This window comes from Procambarus clarkii, chromosome 10 (genome assembly GCF_040958095.1).
Source record: "Procambarus clarkii isolate CNS0578487 chromosome 10, FALCON_Pclarkii_2.0, whole genome shotgun sequence".
In the NCBI taxonomy this organism is placed as follows: Eukaryota; Metazoa; Arthropoda; class Malacostraca; order Decapoda; family Cambaridae; genus Procambarus; species Procambarus clarkii.
The window spans coordinates 37,793,595-37,812,755 of NC_091159.1; the positions used below are offsets into that span (position 1 = coordinate 37,793,595).

Genomic DNA, 19,161 nt, shown 5'->3' on the forward strand with positions numbered 1-19,161 from the left:
CGAGAAAATATTTAACCGTTGCCTAAGAATTGAAGGGAAATGCCGTACGAGGGAGACACGAGATGCGGCCTAGTCTGCCGCCTGGGCAGCCTCTCGCTCTCCTCTCCTCTCTCGTCACATTACCTTTTCCTGAGTGTCGATGGATCGATGTCTATTTTTCGTTTGGACATATTTGTGTGAAGGGAGTGGTGGATGTGTGCAAGAAGGCGGCTGTAGAGTCTCAAATATGAGTGTTGGCGCGCCTCCTCCACCAACACTCACCACAAGCCGCACGGTAAGTTTGAGCTGAGTCGACGGTTCCAAACTCTAACACCAACCTTTATCACAATTATAAACAAAATCGCAAATAACTGATAAAAACTAAAATTAACAGCAACTTCTATTATTCCATGATGACTTTTTGTGGCAAATTGTAATTATAATTGGATGAAAGTTTGTCATATGTTAATTAAGTTCCAAGTACAAAATGCATCTTGCATAAGTATACTTGAAGACTTTTGACGTCATTCACTTTAGGAAGATATAATATATTTAAAAACAGTATGCCAATCACTTTTTATGGTTTTCTTTTCTTTCTTTTTGTATACGGTAAGTACAGGAGCAGACTGAGGTGTTACCAGGCTCAGAGCTTTCCCTTTCCATAACTCATGGTAAGCCTTATAATTTTCCTGGAACATGACCCGCTAATCGGTTAACAACCGACACAGTACGCAATTACTGTTAGATGAACAAGAGCGAACAGTTAATGAATGGCGCCCAAACATTCCTCCCTGGCCCAGACAATATCGCTTGCGAAGGTCGGGCCCCGAGCGCACCATCAGGGACTTATCAGTAGCTCACAGAGATGTGCTTGCGGGGGTCGAGGTTGGGCTCCTCAGGTTCTTGAGCTTATTGGGCTTATTTACATTTGAAACTGTGTATGGAGTCTGCCTCTACCACATCACTTCCTAATGCATTCCATTTATTAATTACTCTGACACTGAAAGTTTTTTTCTAATAGCTCTGTGGCTCATTTGGGTTCTCAGTTTCCACCTATGTTCCCTTGTGCGAGCACGACCCTTGTTAAATATAATCTGTCTCTATCTACTCTGTCAATTCCTCTGAGAATTTTGTATGTGGTAATCATGTCTCCCCGACCTGTTCTGTCTTCCAGCGCTTATCTATCAGTGACTTGTGCATGTATGTTGTAGTTGTTTTCACCTAAGTGGGCTTATAGGGTTGAACAGCAACTCTTAAGTCACGACTTATATTCATTAGTAGTTTCTCTATCTTTTATTTATTTATTTATATATACAAGAGTTGTTACATTCTTGTACAGCCACTAGTACGCGTAGCGTTTCCAGCAAGTCCTTAATTCTATGTTTCCTGGAATACGACCCCGCGAAAAATCGTTTAACAACCAAGTACCCATTTTACTGTTGAGTTAAACAGAGGCTACAGTTAAGGATTTGCGTCCAGTAAATCCTCCCTGGCAGGATACGAACCCGGGACAAAGCCCTCGCGAAACGTCAGGCGAGCGTCTTAACCACTACACCACGGAGACATCAAAACTTCGTATATATATATGTGTTAAATTAGCTTCAACAACTTCAAATAATGTATTCTATATAATGTTTGTTACACCTTACGTCGAAATGTGCGCTAAGATATCTTTGTGACCTTTGAGTCTCCAGTTTCCTTAAATGTTTCTGTCTTTGATCCTTCCTAACTCTGTGGAAAAGGTTCCAGAGGTACATAATGGGCCAAGGGACAAACTCAGGAAATTAATTTTCGGGATCAAAAATTTTATACAAAGAAGATTTTATAGTTTCGTATAAGATGCAGCATTGGTGTATAACCAATGATTTTGTGCCCACACGACCACAAAATCATCGGTCACGCTATATTGGTCACAATGTTGTGCTCAAGTACGTGAATATGCACTCTTACTCCCGCCAAACACACACCGAAACTACGACGTTGCTACAACGGTCTACCTAGTTTTAACATCTAACCAGTTATAACATCCAATATAGCAAGTTGTAACAACGTTCTAATACGTCATAAACACGTTAAGCCAAGATGTAACAACTTTATTACAAGTTGTAATAAGCGGAAAATAGAGACAGTTACGGTTTGTGTTTCCAGGGCTGTCGCCGAGGCATTTCCATGTTACTGAACTTGAAAATACTGGTAGATATAACTAGTGACTTATCATCCCTGCATCCCTAATTCCAAATTTAGGTGTGACCAAAAAGCTCATATTGGCTAAGCAATTTGAAATGTTGACTATATGGTATGAGTGACAGAAGCAGTTCGTCGGAATATATTTACCTGAGGCCCACTAACATTAGTGACCTCGACGAGGACAGGAAGCCGGCGTCTTGTCAAAGGTCCACCCATTTCCCCCGATGATCTTTTCCAGTTAGATTTTAAAATTAAAAAGTTTTGGCATTTACGGCTTCGGCGGGTAGGTAGTTCCATGGGTATATATGATATAGCAGCCCATCCTCCAGTTTTGGTAGTACTTTTAGTAACAATGAGGACCATAGTATATATATACCGACGTAGAAATCTGAACTATTGAGTTGGACAAACCGGAAAAAAATTTTTTTACTTGTGTTGCTTTGACAAACTAACCATACTTTCGTTTCCCGATAATTTCTCCGTGTCTTAACTAACGAAGTAAGCATTGTAACAATCTCCAGTTGCCTTGTATAAACTAATCTCATGCTTAGTTAAATAATTAAAACTTATCACCTTCCTGGTGCTAAAAGTAATCATCAAAAGAGGGCACCAAGCCGGGAAGACAATGTAGCACAAATCAAGGACCTGCCCGAAACGCTGCGCGTACTAGTGGCTTTACAAGATTGTAATTACTATATTATGTATCCTCACAATCCCAATGTACCTTCTTGTATAAATATATAAATAAATAAATAAATAAATAAAATAAACAAACAACGTTTGATAAACAACGTACTCTTACCAGCAGGAGGTAATTAATTCAACTAAAACTGTAAATATGGTAACATTGTTTCAATACTGAAACTGGCTTACCTTGAGGTTACCTTGAAGTGCTTCCGGGGCTTAGCGTCCCCGTGGCCCGGTCGTCGACCAGGTCTCCTGGTTGCTGGACTGATCAACCAGGCTGTTGGACGCGGCTGCTCGCAGCCTGACGTATGAGTCACAGCCTGGTTGATCAGGTATCCTTTGGAGGTGCTTATCCAGTTCTCTCTTGAACACTGTGAGGGGATTGTCAGTTATGCCCCTTATGTGTAGCGGAAGCGTGTTGAACAGTCTCGGGCCTCTGATGTTGATAGAGTTCTCTCTCAGAGTACCTGTTGCACCTCCGCTTTTCAACGGAGGTATTCTGCACATCCTGCCATGTCTTCTGGTCTCATGTGATGTTATGGCTGTGTGCAAGTTTGGGACCAGCCCCTCTAATATTTTCCACGTGTAAATTATTATTTCGGCTTTACTAACCGAATTTGCTAACTGGGGCCTCGACGGGGACAGGAAGCAGGCGGCTTGTCAAAGGTCCCCCATTGTTCCTAAGGATTTTTTCCAATTGCATTTTGAACTGAAATAATGCCTTGATATTTACGCCTTCAGTTTAAATACCTAGACATTAGTATTTTTTAATAATAATAATAATAATAATTCACTGTATCGAAGGACAGCCAGCCAGTCTATATATAAATAGGACCTCGTAATTCCCATTTAGAGGGTCAGTAGGTTGACATGGGGGAACCTAGATATAAATCATGGCCCCCCCCCCCCAAGGTCGAACTACTGACCCTTCCCAGGATGCAACCCCATAACAAGCTAACTGCTGGGTACCTACCTATTTGCTCCTGCTAGATGAACAGAAGCATTAGGTGACGGGAAACACGCAGCCACTTCTGCCCAACCCGTCCTCGGACCAAGTCCATTCTATCCAGCGGTCGATCCCAAAGACGCATTCATCAATTTAAAATTTTAAATGAATTAACATGCTGTTCATTCAAAACAGGACTTTTCTCAAATATAAATTATTATTATTATATATTAGCATATTGTGCATATTTAGGCACTGGTTAGGTTAGGTGTTAAGGTTCGTTGCCAGTCATTTGTTTTTGTAGTAAGTGGGTGAAGCATTTACAGCGTTGTGGTTCGAACAAAATTCGTCAGTGAACAGACCGTCCTCCAAATAAAGACCCAAAATTGATTCCATGCACCCGCCAAACCCACTGTTTATGAATGAAAAGCGGTTTACACACGACTCAACTGATTTCGTTTGAACACTTCCGGAACAAGTGCTTCACTGACGAATTTTGTTCAAACCACAACGCTGTAAATGCTTCACCCATGTACTACAAATACAAATAATCGCCAACAGAACCTAAACACCTAACCTATGCCTATATATATATATATATATATATATATATATATATATATATATATATATATATATATATATATATATATATATATATATATATATTAGTATATTTTGGTAGCAGTCTTTCCTGTAGACATATATTATTAAATATGACCGAAAAAGTAAGATTAATAATTCTAACACGAATTTTCTCAATCTTTCGTACATTACGCTTCACTGTTGGAGGTAAATCAAAAATCACTTCTCCAAAATTCATTTTTATTTCTAGTCTGACGCGACACGGGCGCGTTTCGTAAAACTTATTACATTTTCAAAGACTTCACAAATACACAACTGATTAGAACTTACGTCTCTCTGATATTATATCTACATTTGAGTGAGGTGGGAAGGGTGATGTGGCATTAACACAAGACAGAACAGGAGGGGATATTAATAGGGTATTAAAAGTATCAACACAAGACAGAACAGAAACAATGGGTATTGAATAGAAGTGTTTGTAGAAAGCCTATTGGTCCATATTTCTTGATGCTTCTATATTGGAGCGGAGTCTTGAGGTGGGTAGAATATAGTTGTGCAATAATTGGCTGTTGATTGCTGGTGTTGACTTCTTGATGTGTAGTGCCTCGCAAACGTCAAGCCGCCTGCTATCGCTGTATCTATCGATGATTTCTGTGTTGTTTACTAGGATTTCTAGTAAACCTAGTAAACATCCTAGTAAATCCTAGTAAAATCCTAGTAAACAACACAGAAATCATCGATAGATACAGCGATAGCAGGCGGCTTGACGTTTGCGAGGCACTACACATCAAGAAGTCAACACCAGCAATCAACAGCCAATTATTGCACAACTATATTCTACCCACCTCAAGACTCCGCTCCAATATAGAAGCATCAAGAAATATGGACCAATAGGCTTTCTACAAACACTTCTATTCAATACCCATTGTTTCTGTTCTGTCTTGTGTTGATACTTTTAATACCCTATTAATATCCCCTCCTGTTCTGTCTTGTGTTAATGCCACATCACCCTTCCCACCTTACTCAAATGTAGATATAATGTCAGAGAGACGTAAGTTCTAATCAGTTGTGTATTTGTGAAGTCTTTGAAAATGTAATAAGTTTTACGAAACGCGCCCGTGTCGCGTCAGACTAGAAATAAAAATGAATTTTGGAGAAGTGATTTTTGATTTACCTCCAACAGTGAAGCGTAATGTACGAAAGATTGAGAAAGATGTTAGAATTATTAATCTTACTTTTTCGGTCATATTTAATAATATATATATATATATATATATATATATATATATATATATATATATATATATATATATATATATATATATATATATATATATATATATATGCATAATATGCTAATATATTATAATATTAATTTATATTTGAGAAAAATTCCCGTTTTGAATGAACAGCATGTTAAAATTTATGAATGCGTCTGTGGGGTCGACCGCTGGTTGTAATGGACTTGGGTCGAGGACGGGTTGGAGTTGTGTAAACCGATTTTCATTCATAAACAAGGGGCTTGGCGGGTGCATGGGCAACCCGTCCTCGACTCAAGTCCATTACATTCAGCGGTCAACCCCACAGACGCATTCATCAATTTTAACATACTGTTCATTCAAAACGGGAATTTTCGCAAGTATAAATTAATATTATAATATATTAACATATTGTGTATATATAGGCATAGGATAGGTTAGGTCAGGCGTTTAGGTTCTGTTGGCGATTATTTGTATTTGTAGTACGTGGGTGAAGCATTTATAGCGTTGTGATTCGAACAAAATTCGTCAGTGAAGCACTTGTTCCGGATATGTTCGAACGTCAGCAGTTGTGAGTCGTGTGTAAACCGCTTTTCATTCATAAACAGGGGGTTTGGCGGGTGCATGAAATCACTTTTACATCTTTGTTTGAACCAGGCTGTGACTCATACGTCAGGCTGCGAGCAGCCGCGTCCAACAGCCTGGTTGATCAGTCCGGCAACCAGGAGGCCTGGTCGACGACCGGGCCGCGGGGACGCTAAGCCCCGGAAGCACCTCAAGGTAACCTCAAGGTAAGGACGGGCTGCTTCTGCCTCACCTGGGATTCGAACCCGGAATTCTCGATTCTGAGATTAGAACAAATCCAGCTGTACTACCAGGATCTTATGAGTGAAAAAGCATCTCCTGTTTGCTTATATTATGGCTTGTTGGGCTTGAAACTCCTGCTCTGTGTGTGTTACATTTGATCTTATAAAGATTTGGTCTGGATTAATATCCTCCATCTTGTTCAGTATTTTAAAGATTTCGGTGACATCAGCCCTGTCATGTTTGGTTTGCAATGTTGTTAGTCCTTTGGCCCTCGACCGTTCCTGGTATAAGCGTTAACTTAGCTCTGGGATGATTTTTGTAGTTCTGTGCTTGTTGACCTTCACCCGAAACAGTTATATGTACGGCGTTTGAAGGTGAGGACTCCGTGCTTGGATACAATAGTACCTAGATGGGGGCATACCAGAGATATGTACAGTTGAGTAACCACTTTCTTTTCCTTGAAATCAATGAATGCAGGCAATGAGTCACAATAACGTGGCTGAAATATGTTGACCAGACCACACACTAGAGAGTGAAGGGACGACGACGTTTCGGTCCGTCCTGGACCATTCTCAAGTCACACAATCGACTTGAGAATGGTTCAGGACGGACCGAAACGTCGTCGTCCCTTCACTTTCTAATGTGTGGTCTGGTCATCATCAATGAATGGTTTGTTTTAATATTTCTAGTTTTTTTAAGCAGCTTCCACTTGCTGTGCAACTTTCAATAACCGGTGAATCCTAGTTCCTATATATGGTATTTTTCTTCATCAATCTGCTGAATAGTAGTATTGTTGATGTGATAGTTGTGATTTGCATTTTATGCTCTGCATGCAATGTCTTCCATTTTCAATATTAAACAGTATTTGTCGGTCTTCCGACCATTTGTGGAGTTCATGCAGATCTCGTCATAAGGCGTCAGTATCGTTTTTGCTTTCTTCTTTACCATAAATCTTTGTGCCATCTGCAGATTGGATGTGATTTGTAATATTCTTTTCTATGTTGTATGTGACAAATAAGGTTGGCCCAAGTTGAAACCTTTGGGTACTCCACTCACCACGTTTTCCCAGCCAGATCCATTCCATATAAGGCGACCCATTACTTTCTTTATTTTAGCCATGGTTTTATCCATTTTAGTATTCTACCATTTGTTTCATGTGCTCGTAATTTTCTTGCCAGTCATTCATAGACATGGTCCGTAGTGCAGTCGGGTTCGTTCTCGACTCAAGATTAGGAATTCAGAGTTCAAATCCCGGGCTGGACACATTTTCTCTAACCTATTGCTTCTGTTCACCTAGCAGTAAATAGGTATCCGAGAGTTCGCAAGTGTTGTGGGGTTGTATCCTGGGGAAAGTCAGTAGTTCGACCATGGTTGCCGGGAGACCCAAAAGTGATTCCATGCACCCGCCAAACCCCCTGATTATGAATGAAAAACGGTTTACACACGACTCACAACTGATTCCGTTCGAACACTTACGGAACAAGCTTCATTGACGAATTTTGTTCGAATCACAACGCTCAGCCCGTCCTCCAAACAAAGATCGAAAAGTGATTCCATGCACCCGCCAAACCCCCTGTTTATGAATGAAAAGTCGTTTACACACGACTCACAACTGCTGACGTTCGAACATATCCGGAACAAGTGCTTCACTGACAAATTTTGTTCGAACCATCACACTATAAATGCTTCACACACGTACTATAAATACAAATAATTGCCAACAGAACCTAAACACCTAACCTAACCTATCCTATGCCTATATATACACAATATGCTAATATATTATAATATTAATTTATACTTGCGAAAATTCCCGTTTTGAATGAACAGCATGTTAAAATTTATGAATGCGTCTGTGGGGTTGACCCTGAATGTAATGGACTTGAGTCGAGGACGGGTTGCAATGCTTCACCCCACGTACTACAAATACAAATAATTGCCAACAGAACCTAAACACCTAACCTAAGCTATGCCGGCTGCAACAAATAATTGCCAATAGAACCTAAACACCTAGCCGGCTGCAATCCATCCTCCGAATTGACAGTACGGTTTAATACTAAGTGTAATGAGTACATTTTCTTACTGTCATACATAGTACATAATTGCAGTTATGGGGCTGTTACATTTAGCTCTCCATTTATTCTCCTCGTTTTCTGTTAAAACTCGGAATTTTAGGATGAAGTTTTCAAGTTAAAAAAATATTTTATACACAAATTTTAAATATCAAATTTCTTTTTCAGTTTTATTAAACAATAGAGATTCTATACAAAATTTGAAAATATCCTGAGTTACTTTACAATTTATTGATATAGTTTAGTTTTGTTAGTTTTATAAAACTGTATTATCAATATAGTTATAGGTTAAGTACTAATTGTAATTTAGAAGCAATAAAATGCTAATCTTCAAACACTAAGAAGGTTAGGTTAGGTTGTGGTTTTCTATTCAGCTTTTCAGGAAAACTCAAATATTCACAATATATTTGACAGTACGGTTTAATACTAAGTGAAAGTAAGTACAATTCCTGACTTATGAATAGTACATAATTGCACTTGTGCTGTTACATTTACCTCCCCATTTTTGGAGGACGGGCTGGACTATATATATGCACAATATGTTAATATATTATAATATTAATTCATATTTAAGAAAATTACCGTTTTAAATAAACATGTAGAAATTTGTGAATGCGTCTGTGGGGTCAACCGCTGGATGTAATGGACTTGAGTCGAGGACGGGTTGCACAATCAAGAATTCCGGGTGCAAATCCCAGGCGGGACAGAAATGGTTGGGCACATTTCCATTCACCTAATGTCTCTGTTCACCTAGCAGTGAGTTGGTACTCGAGTTAGATTTTTGTGGGGGGTTGCATCCTGGGCGGGGTCAGTAATTCGACCCTGGGGTGGGGGTGGTGGGGGACCACGATAGGAACCAAACATGTATAAATACACTCTGGCTTCCTGTCCCCCGACGTAATGAAATATATGTACAGGCTACCTGTCCCAACAAAACGAATTGAATTAAATAATGTAAAATGTGTGCTATATTTATAATTACATTAATTATATTAATTAATAGTAATATAATTACATGTAATTTTATTAATATAAATAATTAATATTTTATATAAATAATTAATAATTAATATTATTAATAAATAATCAATTTTAATATAATTACGTTAATATAATTACATGTAATTATATTAGCGTTAAACTCATGAATTTGTTAAGATCGAAATGTTAAATTTAAATACATTCTTTTGTCACACAATTAAGATTCTTTGTTACGTAGTTATCTGAAACGATTTTCTCCGTCTTGCAGTCAAGTGTTGTGTTCCGTGGGAACCCTGCAGACTGCAATAGGACGCGCAACTGGTCAGTAAGTGTGTGTGTGTGCAAGGCCTGGGGGCGGGAGTCCGGCGCCCCAGCACCCGTCCGGACCCCAGGGCCAGGGCGGGAGTGGTCCCCCACCACCACCCAGGCCCCGACCCCAGCCACCGGACACCACACTTGGCAACACCGCCTCCTCGCCCCGCGCCCATTGGTGGCCTCAGCCGTGACGTCACAAGCCAAAACAAAGCGCACCCAGGCTCCCATACGCGCTCAGAAAGCTCTTGAACTTCGTCGAATGTGGAACGGCAGATTATAACACTCGCAATTATCACCACCACCATTGTCCATCCCAAGTAACACCTTCAAACCAATCCTCTTACATCCGCGGTCTCTCTCGCACGATCATTCCGACGTTTGCTTGTTGTGAAGAACTGAATAGGAAGCGAGATGGGCGAGGTGGCTGTCAACGGTTTCGAACCGATCATGGCCGCCGACCCGGTAGACGAGTTGTTGAATGGATCACCTTCAGAAACCAAGGAAAATGTTGAGGGACTCGTGAATGGTGTGGCTGAACTGACTGAGCGCATCAAGCGCCGGGCTAAACGCCCTTCCAAGTTCATAACCAAGGAACTGAATCGAGCGAATTCTGATACGCAGGTGATAGCCCCTCTGCGAGCCCTCAAGAATTCTCGCAAGTCTCGTAATGGCTTTGGACGCGGACTTCCCAAGAAGGGTAAGTGTTTGCATATTTAAGTTATTACGTTGCTGTATTAAGGTTCAAGTGTTTTACTACTTAGTGTAGGTGTTGTCATTTGGCCGCAAGTTGGAACAAACATTTCCTGGCCATATTTACTACATTGGAAGTTGGTGCTACCAAGGACAATAACCCCATCATTTCAGGCGCACAATATGTTTTACTCTGGTGTGGGCACGTAGGACGAGGACCCACAGCTGGCTGTCATGATGTAAATATCCCACATACGTAAGATGCGTTACTCTTAAAACGTTCCCAAGTTCCAAATGGGGGGCGTGGCGTAAATACCTGTCATGAGTGTGTGTTGGAGTATTAACTAAGGGTGTTGTTATTGGAGTCCACTTTCCCCCGGCTGTCTTTACGTTGTTAATATTTTACGGATTGTTATCTTTATTATGCCTCTGGTTATGTCGCTTTCTGCTGCCCATCGGTGGTGTGTTGGCGTCTCTGTAGCCGCACGGGGGTGTGTTGGCGTCCCTGTTGCCGCACGGGGGTGTGTTGGCGTCTCTGCTGCCCCACGGGGGTGTGTTGGCGTCTCTGCTGCCCCACGGGGGTGTGTTGGCGTCTCTGCTGCCCCACGGGGGTGTGTTGGCGTCCCTGTTGCCGCACGGGGGTGTGTTGGCGTCTCTGCTGCCCCACGGGGGTGTGTTGGCGTCTCTGCTGCCCCACGGGGGTGTGTTGGCGTCTCTGCTGCCCCACGGGGGTGTGTTGGCGTCCCTGTTGCCGCACGGGGGTGTGTTGGCGTCCCTGTTGCCGCACGGGGGTGTGTTGGCGTCTCTGTTGCCGTACGGGGGTGTGTTGGCGTCCCTGTTGCCGCACGGGGGTGTGTTGGCGTCTCTGCTGCCCCACGGGAGTGTGTTGGCGTCTCTGCTGCCCCACGGGAGTGTGTTGGCGTCTCTGCTGCCCCACGGGGGGGGGGGGGTGTTGGCGTCTCTGCTGCCCCACGGGGGTGTGTTGGCGTCTCTGCTGCCCCACGGGGGTGTGTTGGCGTCTCTGTTGCCGCACGGGGGTGTGTTGGCGTCCCTGTTGCCGCACGGGGTGTGTGTTGGCGTCTCTGCTGCCCCACGGGAGTGTGTTGGCGTCTCTGCTGCCCCACGGGGGTGTGTTGGCGTCTCTGCTGCCCCACGGGGGTGTGTTGGCGTCTCTGTTGCCGCACGGGGGTGTGTTGGCGTCTCTGCTGCCCCACGGGGGTGTGTTGGCGTCTCTGCTGCCCCACGGGGGTGTGTTGGCGTCCCTGTTGCCGCACGGGGGTGTGTTGGCGTCTCTGCTGCCCCACGGGAGTGTGTTGGCGTCTCTGCTGCCCCACGGGGGGGGGGTGTTGGCGTCTCTGCTGCCCCACGGGGGTGTGTTGGCGTCTCTGCTGCCCCACGGGGTGTGTGTTGGCGTCTCTGCTGCCCCACGGGGTGTGTGTTGGCGTCTCTGCTGCCCCACGGGGTGTGTGTTGGCGTCTCAGCTGCCCCACGGGGTGTGTGTTGGCGTCTCTGCTGCCCCACGGGGTGTGTGTTGGCGTCTCTGCTGCCCCACGGGGTGTGTGTTGGCGTCTCAGCTGCCCCACGGGGTGTGTTGGCGTCTCTGCTGCCCCACAGGGTGTGTGTTGGCGTCTCTGCTGCCCCACTGGGGTGTGTTGGCGTCTCTGCTGCCCCACGGGGTGTGTGTTGGCGTCTCTGCTGCCCCACTGGGGTGTGTTGGCGTCTCTGCTGCCCCACGGGGTGTGTGTTGGCGTCTCTGCTGCCCCACGGGGTGTGTGTTGGCGTCTCTGCTGCCCCACGGGGTGTGTGTTGGCGTCTCTGCTGCCCCACGGGGTGTGTGTTGGCGTCTCTGCTGCCCCACGGGGTGTGTGTTGGCGTCTCTGCTGCCCCACGGGGTGTGTGTTGGCGTCTCTGCTGCCCCACGGGGTGTGTGTTGGCGTCTCTGCTGCCCCACGGGGTGTGTGTTGGCGTCTCTGCTGCCCCACGGGGTGTGTGTTGGCGTCTCTGCTGCCCCACGGGGTGTGTGTTGGCGTCTCTGCTGCCCCACGGGGGTGTGTTGGCGTCTCTGCTGCCCCACGGGGGTGTGTTGGCGTCTCTGCTGCCCCACGGGGGTGTGTTGGCGTCTCTGCTGCCCCACGGGGGTGTGTTGGCGTCTCTGCTGCCCCACGGGGGTGTGTTGGCGTCTCTGCTGCCCCACGGGGGTGTGTTGGCGTCTCTGCTGCCCCACGGGAGTGTGTTGGCGTCTCTGCTGCCCCGCGGGGGTGGGTTGGCGTCTCTGCTGCCCCGCGGGGGTGGGTTGGCGTCTCTGCTGCCCCGCGGGGGTGGGTTGGCGTCTCTGCTGCCCCGCGGGGGTGGGTTGGCGTCTCTGCTGCCCCGCGGGGGTGGGTTGGCGTCTCTGCTGCCGCACGGGGGTGTGTTGGCGTCTCTGGTGCACCAAGGCGTGTGGACGAGATAAGTTTGGTGGGTGTCTGTGCTGCTCTTCGGCGTATATAGGGGGTCTGCTACATCTATATACGGAAAAATTGCATGTTTGCTACAGCACGGGAGATGCAGGAGTCTTGGCAATGAAGGATATGTAATACTTTGCTATGTCTCTGAATATGTGGGCTGATGCTGACCAAATTATATGCCCAATTTATATGACATGGTATATGTTGACCTTGAGTCATTACATAAAAAGCGCCAAAGGTTATGAATAGTTTGGTTTTGTCACCACGACTAGCCGAGCGTGACCTAACCCAACAAAGCCTAGCGTAACAAAGTCTGGCAACACGACGTAGCGTACCAAGTATCATAACACAACGCAATTATAGCATCATAATCTTGCCCAATATAGGACCCAAAGTGGAGCACCATAATACCCCTGCGTTCATTCTAAGCCACCAACAATTTAATAGTTATACATGCACAGTTAAATTCAGCACCATGATTCTCTCTCATATTAAGGAGAGATTGTTGCCGCCGCCTCTCTCGGTAGTCAGGAAATACTCAGTGATGGGGTTAGCTAATATTAATATATACAGTTCAATTATTTTGGTTGAGGGTTGCTTTCATTTATTATTGTGTACGTTGTAGAGATAATGCTTAGACTCTTCCCATACATTTTTTTGGATGTGAAGTTTATATACTATAATTGTTGCCTTTCAAACTTGGATACAAGTGAATACTTAGGCTGATCAAATTAAAAGCCACTGTATGCTCCATAGACATAGTTTCAGAATAGTCAAATTTGAGTGCAATTTGTGAGTGGTTTATGAAATGTTAGTGCAGTAGTTAGGAAAATTGTCAGCTCATAGTCCACTTCAGTTTAGTTTAGTTCATTTATTATGCACCCCATACCCATCTTGTGGGCGGTAGTGGAAAGGGTTACAGAGGCACATAATGTGCTCAGGGACTGAACCCCACAATTCATTTAGCTAAGCAAGTTACAATCTTGATGATCTAGTTACAAAATTCAGTATACGTCGTCACATCATCAATGTGACAATCATCAATGTCCACTTTAGCCATGCCGTTCTTCCATCCAATGCGTTCACTGTTCAACCTGACCTCTTAACAAAGAATGTCGCTTTTCGATCGTATGCGTTACACAAGACCTAAAATTGTCGTTCTAGAAAATGGAAGCGGCTCGCGAAAGTGATGTACTGTCCCATTTTCTGTTTTGGGTCCTCTGGTAGGTTAGGAGAGGACAATTCAGTAAGACGTTCTCACGACGTTGGGGAAACCTTAGGAGGACGGGCTGGCCTGTTGACTCCCTGCACTCCTTTACTCCGATCCCCCACCCCGTACTTCACTTGCTTCCCCCTCACCTCTCTCTCTTGTCTCCTCCCTCTCTCTCTCGTCTCCTCCCTCTCTCTCTCTCGTCTCCTCCCTCTCTCTCTCTCGTCTCCTCCCTCTCTCTCTCTCTCTCGTCTCCTCCCTCTCTCTCTCTCTCGTCTCCTCCCTCTCTCTCTCTCTCGTCTCCTCCCTCTCTCTCTCTCGTCTCCTCCCTCTCTCTCTCTCTCTCGTCTCCTCCCTCTCTCTCTCTCTCGTCTCCTCTCTCTCGTCTCCTCCCTCTCTCTCTCGTCTCCTCCCTCTCTCTCTCTCTCTCTCGTCTCCTCCCTCTCTCTCTCTCTCTCTCGTCTCCTCCCTCTCTCTCTCTCTCTCTCTCTCGTCTCCTCCCTCTCTCTCTCTCTCTCTCTCTCGTCTCCTCCCTCTCTCTCTCTCTCTCTCTCTCGTCTCCTCCCTCTCTCTCTCTCTCTCTCTCTCGTCTCCTCCCTCTCTCTCTCTCTCTCGTCTCCTCCCTCTCTCTCTCTCTCTCTCGTCTCCTCCCTCTCTCTCTCTCTCTCTCTCTCTCTCTCGTCTCCTCCCTCTCTCTCTCTCTCTCTCTCGTCTCCTCCCTCTCTCTCTCTCTCTCTCTCTCGTCTCCTCCCTCTCTCTCTCTCTCTCGTCTCCTCCCTCTCTCTCTCTCTCTCGTCTCCTCCCTCTCTCTCTCTCTCTCTCGTCTCCTCCCTCTCTCTCTCTCTCTCTCTCTCTCTCTCTCTCTCTCGTCTCCTCCCTCTCTCTCTCTCTCTCTCTCTCTCGTCTCCTCCCTCTCTCTCTCTCGTCTCCTCCCTCTCTCTCTCTCTCTCTCGTCTCCTCCCTCTCTCTCTCTCTCTCTCTCTCTCTCTCTCTCTCTCTCTCGTCTCCTCCCTCTCTCTCTCTCTCTCTCTCGTCTCCTCCCTCTCTCTCTCTCTCTCTCTCTCTCTCGTCTCCTCCCTCTCTCTCTCTCTCTCTCTCTCTCGCTCGTCTCCTCCCTCTCTCTCTCTCTCTCTCTCTCTCGCTCGTCTCCTCCCTCTCTCTCTCTCTCTCTCTCTCTCTCTCGTCTCCTCCCTCTCTCTCTCTCTCTCTCTCTCTCTCTCGTCTCCTCCCTCTCTCTCTCTCTCTCTCTCTCTCGTCTCCTCCCTCTCTCTCTCTCTCTCTCTCGTCTCCTCCCTCTCTCTCTCTCTCTCTCTCGTCTCCTCCCTCTCTCTCTCTCTCTCTCTCTCGTCTCCTCCCTCTCTCTCTCTCTCTCTCTCTCTCTCGTCTCCTCCCTCTCTCTCTCTCTCTCGTCTCCTCCCTCTCTCTCTCTCTCTCTCTCTCGTCTCCTCCCTCTCTCTCTCTCTCTCTCTCTCGTCTCCTCCCTCTCTCTCTCTCTCTCTCTCTCGTCTCCTCCCTCTCTCTCTCTCTCTCTCTCGTCTCCTCCCTCTCTCTCTCTCTCTCTCGTCTCCTCCCTCTCTCTCTCTCTCTCTCTCGTCTCCTCCCTCTCTCTCTCTCTCTCTCGTCTCCTCCCTCTCTCTCTCTCTCTCGTCTCCTCCCTCTCTCTCTCTCTCTCGTCTCCTCCCTCTCTCTCTCTCTCTCTCTCTCTCGTCTCCTCCCTCTCTCTCTCTCTCTCTCTCGTCTCCTCCCTCTCTCTCTCTCTCTCTCGTCTCCTCCCTCTCTCTCTCTCTCGTCTCCTCCCTCTCTCTCCCTCTCGTCTCCTCCCTCTCTCTCTCTCTCTCTCTCTCTCTCTCTCTCTCGTCTCCTCCCTCTCTCTCTCTCTCTCTCTCGTCTCCTCCCTCTCTCTCTCTCTCTCTCTCGTCTCCTCCCTCTCTCTCTCGTCTCCTCCCTCTCTCTCTCTCTCTCTCTCGTCTCCTCCCTCTCTCTCTCTCTCTCTCTCGTCTCCTCCCTCTCTCTCTCGTCTCCTCCCTCTCTCTCTCGTCTCCTCCCTCTCTCTCTCTCTCTCTCTCGTCTCCTCCCTCTCTCTCTCTCTCTCTCGTCTCCTCCCTCTCTCTCTCTCTCTCGTCTCCTCCCTCTCTCTCGTCTCCTCCCTCTCTCTCTCTCTCTCTCTCGTCTCCTCCCTCTCTCTCTCTCTCTCTCTCGTCTCCTCCCTCTCTCTCTCTCTCTCTCTCGTCTCCTCCCTCTCTCTCTCTCTCGTCTCCTCCCTCTCTCTCTCTCTCTCTCGTCTCCTCCCTCTCTCTCTCTCTCTCTCGTCTCCTCCCTCTCTCTCTCTCTCTCTCGTCTCCTCCCTCTCTCTCTCTCTCGTCTCCTCCCTCTCTCTCTCTCTCGTCTCCTCCCTCTCTCTCTCTCTCGTCTCCTCCCTCTCTCTCTCTCTCGTCTCCTCCCTCTCTCTCTCTCTCGTCTCCTCCCTCTCTCTCTCTCTCTCTCTCGTCTCCTCCCTCTCTCTCTCTCTCTCTCTCTCGTCTCCTCCCTCTCTCTCTCTCTCTCGTCTCCTCCCTCTCTCTCTCTCTCTCGTCTCCTCCCTCTCTCTCTCTCTCTCGTCTCCTCCCTCTCTCTCTCTCTCTCTCGTTTCCCCCCTCCCTCTCTCTCTCGTTTCCCCCCTCCCTCTCTCTCTCGTCTCCCCCCTCTCTCTCTCGTCTCCCCCCTCCCTCTCTTCTCTTCCCACCCCCCTTCCCCTCTTTCGTCTTACCACTTCTCTCGTCAGTGGTCTGCGTGATAGGTATTTTTTATCACATACCTATCTCTGGACACACTATGTACCCCCTCTTCATATAGTCTAGCGTAGCTGCATAAATGCTAATGTACTTTATTAACGTGTTAATAAATAAGTGTCTTGACTGTTGTATAGGGAGGCTAGGGAGGGGGGGGGGATGTCAGCTGCGGGACGGTGACCGTCGCCACCCGCCTCCTGTTGAAAGTTTACACCCCCAGGCACCCGGTGTCAGCCTTGGTTGGGTCGTTCACCTGGGTGTTGCAAGGGTGTACTGCATCAGGCACTGTTGGCGGGTCGTGGCCCTCATCTCCGGCACACTCTGGAACTCTCTGCTCCCCGCGCCCTACGACCATCGCTCTCACTAGTAGACTAATGGTTGGCAGCGGGGGCTGGTGAGGTCTTGTTCAGTTGTGTACCTGCGACACCCACCCACAGAGGCCGGCATGTTGATGGGTGGGGTAGGGGAGGGTGTAGGGTGTTGTGGGTGTTGTAACTTGATGTCACTGTGGACCATGGTAGTCCATGCACGCAGTCGCCTAGTTGTGTTAGTTGGGGGGATGGAACTACGGTTTTTTGGGTCTTGCCTCGCAACCTTTAATCGTATGGTGTATAGGTTCTAGAGCATATTGGGCTTTGTCATATCTACATTTAAAGCTGTGTGTGGAATTTGCCTCGAGTGCTTGACTTTGCGTGTGCGTGCGTATGTGTCAGTAGGCTACTCTCACCTGCGTGTGCTTAGATAGATCCAGCATCGCCTAGCTCCACTTTCCAACATTCTGTAGTCTAATATTCAGTAACTCTCTTCTCTTGGTTTTTCTTATGCTATTTATATTTAAAATTATGTATTAAAGTAGCATTAGACACGTATGCATTTAACTTTTTACACACATTTTCGACTGTAGCACCGACGAAACTCTTGAGATCTGTGACTCATCTGTGTCACAATTTTCCATCTATGTCCTGTTGCTCGTTCTCTGTTCCTCCCTAACTTCCTGAACATTGCCTCTTTGTCGAGGTTATCAGTTCCCCACTGACGAGATTAAGGAAGGTTCATTTACATCTTCTAGAAGAGTATGTGTAGAGGTGAGGTAGTCACACACAACACTGTGTGAACACCAGAGGTTCACGGCTCTTCAACCTCCTCCCACAGTGTGTAGGGAATATTGCGGAACTTAAGAGATGGGTTTCAAGAGACAATTGGACAATTTACTGCAGGAAGTGCTGGACCAGCCGGGTGATAATGGATTGGTGGGCATGATAATGGGGATAATGGATAGGTGGGCATGATAATGGGGATAATGGATAGGTGGGCATGATAATGGGGATAATGGATAGGTGGGCATGATAATGGGGAGAATGGATAGGAGGGCATGATAATGGGGATAATGGATATATATATGGCTGCTGCAAGTAACAACCTTCCAGAACAAGTTACAACAAGACAAGACCAGGCTTGGAGAGCAGAACTCTCAAAAGCGTGGAGAGATAAAGTAGAGGTAAGTGTGGTGTGGGTGGGCGGGCGGCAGGCAGGCAGACACAGCTGCTGACTAGGGCGGTGCTGGCACGTAGGCAGGAAGGAGCCCGCTGCGGACGCTGCCTCTACTACTACTTCTACTCATATCGTTGCTTCAGTCTTGTAGGTCAAAACATTTTGGGATCAGTTGGCGGTGGTCATGGATAGAAAAGTGTTGGCAGTGGGGTGAGAGGTGGTGGGGTGGATGGAAACGTATTTGAATAGTTTTACACAGCTAGTAATTTTTTCTTTTACACAGGTGGGTAGAGGAGCAGAGGACTTGTAACTCCTGTTCGCAGGCTTAGAGCTTTATCTTTACATAGCTCATAGTAAACCTTACCCTACTTGTTGTCCCTGGAACACGACCCGTCAGTTAGTTAACCATTTACCCATTTAATTACTGCTGGGTGGACAGGAGCGAACAGTTAAAGATTGGCGCCCAGTCAATCCTCCCTGGCCAGGACTCGGACCCAGACTAAATCGGCGTCGAGGCTCGGTGGCACGTATTTATTTATTTATATACAAGAAGGTACATTGGGGGTTAACAGAGAACATAGAAATTAAGTTGATTTTACATTATTGTAAGGCCACTAGTACGCATAGTGTTTCGGGCAAGTCCTTAAACTAACAGATAATTTTTAGATAATTCACAGTAAAATTGACAAAAAATGTTTACAGGTTCTTTACAGCTTTACTTTACAGATACAGATAAT

At 46.3% G+C, this 19,161-nt stretch overlaps 2 protein-coding genes across 3 annotated transcripts in view; one reads left to right on the forward strand and one right to left on the reverse strand.

Moving 5' to 3' along the window:
* Dhx15 (DEAH-box helicase 15) overlaps positions 1–288 on the reverse strand; it is a 45,540-nt gene extending 45,252 nt beyond the window's left edge. For both annotated transcript variants that reach the window (XM_045725775.2, XM_045725785.2), the window contains exon 1: positions 124–288. In XM_045725775.2, the coding sequence (XP_045581731.1) occupies positions 124–170 (47 nt within the window). In that variant the 5' untranslated portion in view covers positions 171–288. The remainder of the gene's footprint in view (positions 1–123) is intronic.
* A 9,745-nt stretch (positions 289–10,033) lies between these two features.
* Positions 10,034–19,161, forward strand: part of Pdcd4 (Programmed cell death 4) — a 62,205-nt gene continuing 53,077 nt past the window's right edge. Inside the window, exon 1 of the mRNA XM_045725799.2 lies at positions 10,034–10,515. Within this exon, the coding sequence (XP_045581755.1) occupies positions 10,230–10,515 (286 nt within the window). The 5' untranslated portion in view covers positions 10,034–10,229. The remainder of the gene's footprint in view (positions 10,516–19,161) is intronic.